Below are 13104 nucleotides of genomic sequence, written 5' to 3' on the forward strand. Positions count from 1 at the left end.
TGGAAGTGATGATGGGACCTTTTTGCGATGACGAAGCGATCGGGAAATCTAGTTGAACATTATGGGCACTTACGTGTTCTTTCTTCCGAAATCGATTTTTTGGACTACTGATTGGGGCTCGTTGTTCCCCACTAAAATCAGCAAGTTCGGAAACCTCGGAGACGAGCTCGTTGATAAAATCGGTAAAAAGACGAAGGGATGGGCCTAGTCTTCCCTTTTTGTATCGTATCCACTCCAATTGGTATTCCGAAGGTAATTTGTTGACCAATTCCGCAACCAACGACGGGTTGCTCAGATGGTCCTGAAGCTTGGCTGCTTGAAGGTGGTCGCAAAGTTGTTTGACGGTAATTCCAAAAACGAGAAACGTCTCCAGACGATCAAGACGTGGAGCTGGTGTTCGTCGTACCTTCATCATCAGCGACTTGATCAGCTTTTCGGGATTGCCAAACAACTGCCGCAGATCTTCGATGACGTCGGGAACCGATTCTGGCAAAAGTAGTCGGCTCTGGACTGCCTCTTTTGCGAGGCCTTGCAAGCTGTCTTGCAGTCGTTTTAAGTTGTCCGTATTGGTGAAACCACAGGAAGCAGTTGTGTTCTCATAACTGCTTATGAAAAGCGGCCAGACTTCCGGTTCTCCACGGAAAATTGGAAGATGTTTTGAAACCCCTTGGCGGGCAGCAAGTTGGTCCTTCGTTGGTCCTGTAGTCTGTACGCGAAGCTGAGATTCTAACCCAGTGTGGTTTCTGCGCTCGATGATGTTTCGAATTGTGTTCAATTCCTCGGTGGTCAAATTCGAATGATTTCTCGAGTTACCCTCGGCGGGCGTCGAGACTTCTTCCTTAGGAGTGATCGCCTTGAGAAGTTCTTCTAAAACACTCTCAGTAGATGCAGCTTCTGATGGCATCGTAATCCGGTTCACTGAAGTTCCAGCTTCATTCAGCGGGAAAGACGGTTGAACTTTCTGTTCGTGTTTTTCCAGCAGGTTTCGAAGTAACTCAGTAGAAGAATTTTGGTTATGTGCTGATGGTGGTTTCGAACCTTGAATTTGGAGAATCGGCTTCTTGAACGCTGAGCCTGTAGGATCACCCGAAGGATTCACTCTTAAAGGATTCGCTGGTGTATCCTTCGAGGAGTGCTGAGAATGCGTTGGTTTCTGATAGGTGGTGGCAGTGGTACGTCGCATATCGTTAACTCCATCTAACCAAATCTGGGTTTTATCTGAACCAGCAGGGTTCGGGTTCTTCGATTCGTTCTCGCTATCTTCTTCGTCGTCTTCGTATTCCTCAGCCAGTTCTGCTTTCATTCGTTTGAATTGGTCGCGGAGTTGTTTTTGACGGATAAGATAATCTTTTTGATCAGCAAGTTCCTTTTCGAATTGTTGTTTTTCTTGCTGAAGACTTTCTTCCATCAGTTGTTGCTGGCGTAAACGTTTCATTTCCAGCAACTCCATACGTTTACTATGGATCATTTTTTCTTCGAGAAGCTGTTGCTCGATCGCAAGCTGCTCCTGTTCCAGGATTGCCAAGGACGCCTCTAGCGACATAGTTCCGTCCTGGCTTTTACCTACATCAGAACCGGTTTCGCTTCTTGTGCCTATTCTTTTGGAAACGGTTTTCTTCGGTTTCCTTATTTTGGGCACATTTAGAAGATTGGTGCACTTTGAGCAAGTCCAGGGGACATTTTTAATGGCATCTGTTACCCCAGCGCATTTATAGTGACACCAGAATTGGCAAACGTCACATTGCACCATATGGTCGGCGTCGTCCGATTCGTCGCACATCATGCAGTTTTTGTCGCCCGAAGCACCTTCAATTGCCGTCTCCTGATGCAGGGTTGACTCAGCCATGTTGAGGTTATGTTCTCCCGGTAGGAAGCAAATCTTTAAGTTTTGTTGGGGGAAATAAATATCCTTAGAGCAGTCCTTTTGTTGTGAACAGCTTAAAGCTAGAAAACATAGTTTTATTTAGTGTGATTTAGAGTATAAAGAGATATTACAACTTACATTTGGTTTATTGCCCACGGTTTAACAATTTGCTCTACTCAACTGGCAGGTTAGAATAAGAAAAGTGTTTTCTATTTCGGCTTATACCTGATAATTAAGATTAATGTTAAAGGAGGGTGCGGACATTAGATTGATTTCGGCAACTCACGTGAAGTATAATATCTATCTATCTGCGATCTGCTTATAAATGTGGTTCGAACCTGAATTCAGCTAACACTTTATGTGCGCCAGAATTCGTTCACTAATTCAGCGTATGGTTGAACGCACCGTAAAACAACGAATATAAACTTTTAATATTAATAATTATGTAGATTTTTAATGCCCCATTGGCGGAAAACTGCGTGATCATTCAGTAGATCGTTTCTTCTCTCCTTTCACTTCCGTTCGTCTCAATGATCATGGATCTTTGACAGATCATCAATGCTGGCCTTTCTCGCCGGGGTTCCGTTAGGCGTTACGTCCACCAGTGCTCCCAACAATTTGGTCATTGTAAAATTTAAGTTGTTTTTGTTGTGATTTATTACTTTTGTGACGTGAATTCACGCTAGAATTAACCATTTTGGACTTTAGTACATACAACTTTGATTTCCTGTTCTTTCTGTGGAGACAGAATATTGGTGTCTTCAAATGAGTTGTAAAGAAAACAATTACCCACAATTTCATGTACGTAGTTTCTCGATTGAACAACAACGAACGAAGTTATGCTTATTTGAAGTTGTGACGTGAATTCACTCAGTTCAAACAGAACAGGGAGGTTTACTGAATTCACGTCACGAATATAAAGTTATACCTGTGGTTATACTGAACCCTTCTTTGGAGCTTTCAAATTTTATGTATACTTTCAAAAACGACATTCTGTTGTTTCAACTTTTATAATCATAAATTTTCAGTATCAGCACCTAACTTTTTTCTTATTTTGATTGGTACTTAAATAGCAACATATTGAGGGATCATATGTTAAAATTACTAATGTCTTCATTTAAAGGTTAACCAAAAAATATATTTTTATTTTTTTTCAATATTTTTTTTATTTGAAAATAATGAACTTATTCAAAAAATCAACTAAATTATGCTCGATTTGTAAAAATCCGACCATCTGGAGGGTAAAACAGCTATCAGAGCATATTTTTTTATATAAAATTTAACAAAAATTCAAATTTTGTGACGTGAATTCACTCATTCGCGCTGTTGTAACTCAGCTAGATTCCAACCGATTTCTATAAATTTTAGAGTTTTAAAATTGCCTTATCATTTTCAAAAAAAAATATTTTTTTATTTCAAAAAATGTGATAGTTTTCTCGTAAAATTAAAAAGTTCCCTTTTTTGTGACATGAATTCATTCATTTGCGACTGTTTTTGTTCGCTTTTCAAACCAACATTGGATATAAACAAGTTCTTTTTTTCTACAAAATGAAGCCATGTTGTTTGGCTTCAAAACATCCTAAAAAAATCCAAAAAAAAAAGATCCATATATTTAAATTACTGATTTTGTAAAAGTTGTCAAAATAGCCGCTTTTTCCAACAAAAAAAATGATTCTCAACATCATCTAAAACATGTTTAAAAAAACTTTTTTTTCTTTTTTCCGTTGGTTTTGTGTGATTTGAATTATCAAAATTATAGGCAATTTCGAGATTTTTTGATACGCGAACGGATAAAAATCACTTTTGAGCGATACAAGCGCGTGGAATGTGTCAAATGTTGCTATCAATCAGAAACCATTTACTCTGAACTCTCTGGAGCCACTACATTTATTGAATGCATCGCGGTCATACACAACATAGTTTGTGGCACCGAGACAAAACCACTAATTATGAAGGGGGTCTGGTTTGGGTCTTTGAGATAATTAGGTAATCCGATTATTCTAAAGCATACCATTCATAGTACAGAGGCAGAATCAGGTAATGTAAACGATTTTCTATGTGAGTTTCCTTCCTTCATACACTGGGTAACCAATCAGAGAGTCTGCTTGTGAATGATGCGGTTTTTATAGCATTGAGAACAAGTCTAGGTTCCTTTCCCAAAATATACTGAATCCTTCGAGAATAGTGCTGTTCATAATTCTATACAAATCAGATTCAATCGAACTGTCATCTCAACTTCGAATTTTCATTACTTTGCATTCTGATGATACCTTATGTTCAAATTAGCTACTCATCATCCTTATTCCTTATGATATCTTATGCTCAAATTGTATACTTAGGACTTAGGACACATAAATTTCCATACTGTTATATGACAAAATTTACTAAATCTTTTTTACTAAATTTCTTAGTGAGAGGTCCATAAAGAAAATTTCACCGATAAAAAATATTTCTTCAACGGATTTTTTATTAAATCAGTAGAAGGTTTATTTGTTTTTTAACTTTGTTTAATTAATTGAAATGATTCCATTTCAAATTTATAAAAAAAAAATTTGAGATAACAGCATTGTTGTTTTGTTCTATTTGGCACATTTTTCTAGAACATTTTATATTTGTAAGACATTCTGGTTTCAAGACATAGCGAAAGAATCAAGTATCCCCAGAGATCAAGTATCCTCATTCTCCCCTAATGTTTTAAGCTAAAGATAAATCCCACAAATTTGATTTTCTCCAGATACCGTACTATGGACTGATTTGGGACAGTTTTCTGACTTATTTGTAATTGAAAACTCAGCCCTAGTGGCCCACGATTTGCATCAAATGATCCATTCATGGACCCACACAAATGAAATAAAAGGAATTAAAAAAGTAGAAATGATTTTTGACTTCCATCTTTTTAATAGCCGTTTTTTCTACTTTTGTTTATAAGCAACTTGTGAAATTTAGCACAAAAAAACAATAAAATGCGTTCATTTGGACATCCACAATTTTGATCGAAAACCAACGCGTTGTGTTACACAGCAATTTTGTTTCAATTTAAACTCAATTTAGTTCTTAATTTTAGTTCAACGTTTCACAGACAGACAGAAATTCATTTTTAAAAATTTAGATTATCGGGGAGCAGAGAGATTATTTTTGGTTAATTTTTGGGAGTTTGACTGGGCATTCAAAATAAATTTCCATTAAAAATGAAGTTCAACGACCAAACTTATATCTGTTTTTTTTTTTCGAGTCTTATTGAAAATGCAGTTTGGCAGCTGAACTCTAATTTATAATTTTTATTTGAGGATTTTTTTTATCCAAAGAAGATGAACGGAGGTACGATGTTTTCTCCCTGTCAATTACAAAATTAAGTGCATTCTTGATATCTGTAAATGTCTCAGCCCTCAGCTGATTGACGTTAGAGAAACTTTACAAGAAACTATGTTTGAGTTTGATTTTATCAATGAATAATGGGCTATGGCTTCCCATTTCCAAGTTACGATTTCTAAGGACTGTATTCGAAAAAAAAAAATGCTACACCTTCATTTGTAGCTGACTTTTGAGCGGAACCTCGTGAACCTACATGTAAGAGAAGCAACGCACACAGGAGAAAAAGTTGACCAAATGTATTTTTTAAGTTAAATATCAATAAAAAAGTTTATTTTGACTCATCAAACATTTTTAAGATCATTAAATATATTTTCTACCGTTTTCGTTATTTTTCATAATTTTCTTTTAGAAATTTTCTAACATTTATTTGACATGATAGATAATCAGATTAAAAAAACATAAAATTAAAAAAAAAAACTAGAATTTTTTAATTTGTTTGAAATAACAACTAAAAATATTCGAGAAAGAACATAAATTTCACTGAGCTTCCATTTAAAATAAACGAAGCCCTAGGTGACTTTTTTGTGGAAAAAACTACCAATACTTTTATTTTATTTATTTATTGGTCACTGTCTACGGAAATTTAATGTCATACAGACTGATTACTTAATCTTATCTTAAAACTATCTTTACTTACATTGAAATCAAAATATACATACACTTGGTTGAACAATTTACAAGATATGTCAAACGGGTTATAAAATTCGTTCCTACCATAGTTGTTCAATCTCAGAGGCTCAAAACCCCGTAAGGAACGAGAAGGTACATGAAACGGTATCATTTCCACGAGGCTAGCACTATCAATATTACCGGATATGACGTCGAATATAAACAGACGACGAAGTAGTGTAAAACGTGAACCAATCGGTTCGATGTTTAAAATTCCACATCGAGCATGGTAATGTGGTAGGCGTTGAGGTTCGTTCCATGGTAGGTTAGGCAGTGCGTATCTCAGGAATCGCTTTTGAACTGACTCGAGTAGCTTCAATCCTCCGATCGTGTTTGGTGCCCAGACTTGAATATTGTACTCCAATCCACAGCGAACAAGCGAGCAATATAAAGCTTTGAGAGTTGTAGTGTTACTGAATCCTTTGGTATTCCTGACCAAAAATCCTAGGACTGTTTTTGCTTTGGCCACCGTTACAGCTAAATGTTCCTTGAATGATAGCGACTTTTCTACAATAACACCGAGATCTCGAATAGACTCAACTTTTTCAATAGCCACATTATCAGCTGTGTATTGATGCGAAATTGCAACCCTACTTCTGGTGAACGTAATAATCTTACATTTTTTAAGATTCACTTCCATCATATTCACTTTGCACCAAAGCATAAGCTTATCGAGGTCCTGCTGTAGTGACAGGCAGTCTGTGTAGTGAGCTTTTGAGCGGTACATTTTGAGATCGTCTGCATAGAAAACTAATTCGGAATCGATAAGTTCACAAAGGTCGTTCATGAAGAGGTTGAACAAAAGTGGACCCAGATGGCTGCCTTGAGGAACACCTTTAAACTTCAAACAAAAAAATATCAAAATTTCGCAAGTTTGCGCGCTTTTTTTCTATTGCACGTGATTTTTATTTATTATCAATTTTCAAATGGTATCAAAAATTTTGCCGGGACTTTCTAGGAACATAAACACAAACATTAATTTAAAAAAAAAATTCAACTTTAAAAACAAAATTTCAAATCCGTGTGTCTCAAGTGTCTCAAAAATTCATCGATTTTTATCTATTATACTCAAAAATATTTAACATCCCTTCATTAAAGTTCTCCATTTCAAATGTTTATTTTTAGTCTCTTAAAAAAGTTTTATTCATAGATTTGACTTAGTCGCGCTAATTCAACGATTTGTAGAAAAATTCTATCTCATAAAAATACAAAGTTTCGACAGCTGATAAACAAATCAGATGTCAAAAAAAATGACCGGCACATGGTGCTAAATTTTTTCAAGAACCAAATAAACATTGACATAAAAGTAACCAACGAAATTTAAATTTTGAGTTTTGGGCAGGTTTTTGGGTTGAATACTCCTGTGTACGACGTCTGAAACACAAAATTCCAATCGATACAAATGAACTGTCAAAATCGATTCCAATCGATCTTAGCTTTGTCGTTTGAGCTTTTAGCTTTCGAATTTAAAGCTCATCAAGGAGAGTATTGAGATTGATGTTGTAGTTCAAACAGATAATTTTGAAGCTCGTCATATGAATTTATGATTAGGTGCATTTTTTTTCACTGCTTTGATGGATCGTTTTCCGTGTCAGAAAACTATCTAATTGTTTACTAAATTGAAGTCATTCGTACCGTTTAGGGGCCGTTCACTAATTACGTAAGCATGATTTTGGAAATTTTTAACCCTCCCTCCCCCCCTGGTAAGAAAAATTAAGATTTTTCAAAACCCCCTATACTACTTGAATTGGTGCCAAACGGTTAACGACAATTACGTTGTCAACTAACTTAAAAGCTCGGACTGGTTTCATCGGTGATCGATAAATTTTGAGGCTTTTTTGGTAAATCGTTTGTAATATTTAGAGTTGGTAGTGTCTATCACTGAAAAAACTATCAAGAAATTCATTATTTAAAGCGCCTCATATTGATTTTTAAATATTTTTTCTTGATGAAGCCATTTTCTAAATATGATGTATACAAATCGTGGTGCCACAACACGCCACTTTCCTTTTGGTTTATAAGTTTCTCAATTAAAAAGATTGTTATTGATGAAAGTGTAAAGCGACGATCTTTTTGAATAACGTGATTTAGTGTTTTTTATGGCATGTTGGTTTGAATTGGTTCACTATAAATTTTTTAGAACTGGCCATTTTTGCCAACAAATTGGTAGTGAAAAAAACCTGAGTAATATAGTTTCGTATAGGTGTGACAAATTTATCAATGTAACATTCCTTACGTAAGATTTTTGGAAACCCCCTCCTACCCCCTAGTAAGAGATCGTAAGCAAAAGTGAAACCCCCTCACCCCCCTATGTGCTTACGTAATTAGTGAACGGCCCCTTAGCGCGATTCCTCGGGCTAAAAATTCAATGTTGTTTTGTTGGATTTCTGAGGGTTCACTTTAGAGCTTTAACATTGAGCCAGAAAACAGTTCTGAAGATTTTTTTGTCCAAGCTTTCGGCGATGTTGCCACATATTTTATTTTAAGAGGGATCAGACGTCGCTTCTCTTATATGTAGGTTCACTAATGCTACCTAGTAATGTAATGTTTACATGTGCAACATTTTGATGTGATCTTTCCAGTAGTTTTTAAATAGCGCATAAGGAATAAGTGGTCGGGATTCGACCAGATCGAACTGAACGCCATCAGCAGTTTTTCGAGACACTTGAGTTTAATGTACTAATATTTTCAACTTTGGACAAAATTTGTAAAACTTATCAACCAAAACTAATAGTTTATAACCCAAGGAACACATCCCAGTGAATAAATTTACTTGTTCTGGTCTCACAAACTATTGACATGAGTTTCAAAATCTGCAATTTAAAATTTTTCTCATGGCGTTCAGTTCGGTCTGGTCGAAGCCAGGCCAAGTATGTTCACTAAAATGTTTGGGCAACATATAAAAAGAGGATTGTATCCCATTTACTCGAAAACTATTGCCCAGAATGACTTTTCCCCAGAATGACAAATACCCGAAATCAAACCCCAGAATGAACCATTTCCCAGAAAAAAAATTTCCAGAATGCACCATTTACTAGAAATTTTTTCCCCAGAACGGAACATTTCCCAGAATTTTTTTTCCCCAGAATAGAACATTTCCCTAAGTGACACAAATCCCAGATTATTTCCTCATGTTTTTTTTTTGTGCTGTTAAATCTAATGAATTTAAATAAACGAATTGTAAAAAAAAATCTAATGAATTCTTATATATTTCATATGATTCGAAATTAAATTTTTCAAAATGATTTTTCAAATGAAACACATAGTTTAAAAGTTTCAAACTAAAATTATTTCAGAACCGATATTATGTTTTGTGGTTTGGGTACTTGAATTAATTTAATGCCAACCATGGTCCTTTGATAACCGTTTTGGTATCCGACGCCTCACGCTTCGCGTTCGAACTTTAAAGAAATATTGTCCTTCACGCTGTCGCGTGGCGGACGGGGCTAAGGGATCACCCCTAGCTTTCACGCAGACCTAGGAAGCCCCAGCAGACCTAGACCAATTTCTTAGGGCCGCCGCTTCCGACGGCGGGTCGACGACCAGCTCGGATTTGGGAGCTTCGGCGGCTTTGTGCCGCCTCAGCCCCTTCATCCTCGTTGGTTGCGGCTTTGCCGCAATAGAATAAAGTTATGAAACCCCATTCTTTTGTAACAATTCCTTTTTTTTTTCAAAATAATTTCTATTAAGGATAAATTTTTTCAATTTTCTGGGAAATGGTTCTTCTGGCGAAAAAATTTCTGGTAAACGGTTTATTCTGGTAAAAAAAAATTCTGGGAAATGGTACATTCTGGCGAAAATTTTTCTGGGGAATGGTTCGTCTGGGGATAAAAATTCTGGAGAATGGTTCTTTCTGGCGATTGAAATTCTGGCGATTTTTCATTCTGGGCAATGGCTTTCGGGTAAATGGAGTACATCCGAAAAAGAGTGTTAACATTGGAGAAACCTTGAAAGTGTTATAGGATTTTTTGGTATATTTGGCCGTTAATTGTGCCAGTCATTATGTACCACTTATCTGTTTACATCTTCCATGGATCGTCAGCCAAATTTTAGAACTAGATATAATTTTTTTTAATCTTTCTTCACGTTTTTTTTTCGTGATATTTGGGCTAGGCTTTTCAATGAAAAATTTCTGACAGGAGATCGCCCAGGGGCCTGCTACAAAGTTCGTATCAATTTCCTTCTCGAACTTTTTCAAAAATTCATCCTGCTAATGAGTCTACCATTTTGCGCACAATTTAACCACCGTATTTTGTTTATGTCATCAGTGGACAGCATTTTTATCACTAAGACACGATGTTTGGTCTTAGACCCCTCACTTCCCATACCTTCATAAAATTAATCATTCTTACTTTTATTCAATGTATTTCAATGTTAGAGTACTTCTAGAATGATTAACCACAAGAATTTTTGGTCGCATAATTGATTTTCAGCTGTTCTGGTGTCTCTTAATGGGACTCTCCAATATTTTTCGCGATCCTGTCCAAAATTTTTGGTTAATGAAATTATTCATTAGACGTTATCTCGAAAACTGCTACACAGATCGTCACGAAATTTTGGACGTGTAAACATTATACTTTAAAGTAATGCCACTGAAAAGCTTATTAATTTTCATCCATTCGTTCATAAGTTATTCAAAAATGAAAGCGTTGCGTTGGATTAGCTTCCAGGTCTATAATTTATCTTTACACATCAAATTATTGTAAACCATCGTGAAAATTTGATTTTTTGTGATTTACCTACTTACACATTACTTCCAACGGTTGCAATTAGATTTTATAAGAATTTAAAAAATCATGAAATGAGGGGCAAATTCTCACTTCTTGATTCAATCTTAATCAAGTAACTTCTTACTACAATCTTCTATGTATGTATATGCTAACTTATATCTTATAACTTATCACATTGCGGACGAAATACCAGGATTAGCGTTTTTTCGCTTGCCGCGATTGTGCTACTCTTAGAAGCATACATTATGAATCTAATGATGAAATTCTTTTCTACGAAATTGAACATAACACTTCCGGTGACTCAAAGATACTTACTTTGTAAAATTTGGTCCAGCTTATTTTTAAAGATTTAAAATGCCAAATTCCGACATTTCTCGGCTAAGATTTCTTCGGGGTCCTTATTGTATAAACCTTCAAAACTCTTTAATTAAATTCTGATTTTAAACTTCTTACTGCGATTTTCGAACTTCAAACATCGTACTTCTTACTTCTAAAGCCAAAACTTCAAAATTCAAAGCTCAAACTAGTAATTAAATGTTCATTATTTCTGGCTTTTAGAAATTTCAATTCGAAAATTGTATAAATCCAAATCTTTTATTACATTCTGCACTCTTACAAAAATCCAAATTATATAAATTTTTACTTAATGTAAATAATAGGTATCGTCTGGCTATTGTCCTTCATTAAAAAAAGTACTTATCGACACATATAGAATATGTTGTTTACCAATCACCAAAAAACGAATTCCGAACTTTTTATGGTGCCATTTCAATATATGTTACTGTACCTATATAACAGCTCATAAACAGGAAACATCCGGTGAAACATGTCAATGCAACACTTCCGAAAACAAACATGCCACAATTCACCTCACTGGAGTGTATGTTATACGACAAAGGTAGCGATTCCTTTTTTTGATAGCATATTTTTGTATGAGTTTTTTCGTTTGATCTACTTTCATCGTTACACCTGTATGTGCCAACTGTCGGTTCATTCACCCGCGAATAATTTATTCTTTCATTCTGAACAATTTACCCCAGAAGCATTCTACCGCCATATTCATAAGGGAACAGTAGGAAAATCGGCACCGACAATGTAATGGATTTTTATTGGACAGTAAAACAGCCCGACATGAACATTTCAATAAACACATCCCCGGTCGTTTAATTCTTGTGTTTTTTGTGGATGAGTTTTTTTCCACTAAAAATTTTCTGTACGAGAATTAAAATTCATTATAACTCTTTAATGAATTTTCTTTGATAAAAAACTAAAGTCTATCATTTCATTCGATTTCGATTTTTTTTGGAAATAATCATCCTGCAATAATAAAATTATTTCTCGCTTCAACAGACCCGATTTTTTCAATTAACCTTCTTCGATCCCCTTCCTTTGCATTCTTTTAATGTCATAATTCTAACATCATATTTCTTTTTTCCCCCTGTAGGTGGCTGTTCGTACACCCCGGAGTATTACATCAACATTCGCACCGGGACCCATTACTTCCCGAAAGGTCTAACCAGTGCTGCTGGTGGTGGTGGTTCTGGTGCTGGTTCCGGTTGTATCGGAAGTGGAGCAGGAGGGCCCGAAAATGGCAATAAATTCAAGTGCGGACTCAATCGAATCGAGGAACGACACGTCGAGTTTGCGGTGGAAGAAAAGGTAACGGCGAAATGACTTCATTTGTTTGTTTTTTTTTTCGAGCTTGGGGATTTTGTTCTTCTTTTTTACGAAGATTAACGATTGGATAAAAAAACGTTAGTTTTAATAAAGTTAGTTTTTATCTGTTAACACTGCAATTAGCATTAAACAAACATAATTACAAGTATTTTTTGGTACATTGTTATCGAAATTAAATTGCCAAAAATTTAAGCTTTGATCTGTTAATGTGACAAATATTACTATCCTCAATTTTATCGTTAAAACTTTCGCAATTCGCACAAAATAAAACATGTATATTTCTAACATAAATTACGGTGATTATCCTCTTCAAAAAACTATTTCCATCGTCATAATTCAACAAGAAGAATTGCATATTTTTAACTAAGGTACAGATAACAGGTTTCTAAAACTGTGCTGTGTACAAATTTGTCGGCCTCGACGTTTTTCGTAACACTGCAGCTGTCATGAAGACATTTGAGCTGTTATTAACTTGGAACTGATCATTTGATCCAAACGATTTGTTTAAAAGACTATAAATGACTTAAAACAGGGATGTGAAAAACGCGGCCCTTTTGTGCGGCCTGCAAAGCTTTTTTAAAAATTTTATGCCTTAACTTATTTTTACAATGGATTGTTAAGATAATTTATATGACTTGATCACATATGCACTTATCTGCATCTTTTTGATTCAGGATCCATTTTTCCTAATTATTTAGCTCCTACCATTTTGAAAAGCAAAATTCACTAAATTAAGTCGGAAAAGCAGCCAAAAATCGAAAGCTACACATGATCATAGCAATTCTGAAGTCC

The 13104-nt window shown here is 35.4% G+C and overlaps 1 protein-coding gene across 3 annotated transcripts in view; it reads left to right on the plus strand.

The window, feature by feature from the left end:
* The window catches only part of LOC129751298 (uncharacterized protein DDB_G0283357), a 361153-nt gene that overhangs the window by 330248 nt on the left and 17801 nt on the right, over positions 1-13104 (plus strand). For all 3 annotated transcript variants that reach the window (XM_055746721.1, XM_055746723.1, XM_055746724.1), the window contains one exon: positions 12080-12294. In XM_055746721.1, the coding sequence (XP_055602696.1) occupies positions 12080-12294 (215 nt within the window). The remainder of the gene's footprint in view (positions 1-12079; positions 12295-13104) is intronic.

The sequence above is a fragment of the Uranotaenia lowii genome, chromosome 3, assembly GCF_029784155.1.
Source record: "Uranotaenia lowii strain MFRU-FL chromosome 3, ASM2978415v1, whole genome shotgun sequence".
NCBI classification, from domain to species: domain Eukaryota; kingdom Metazoa; phylum Arthropoda; class Insecta; order Diptera; family Culicidae; genus Uranotaenia; species Uranotaenia lowii.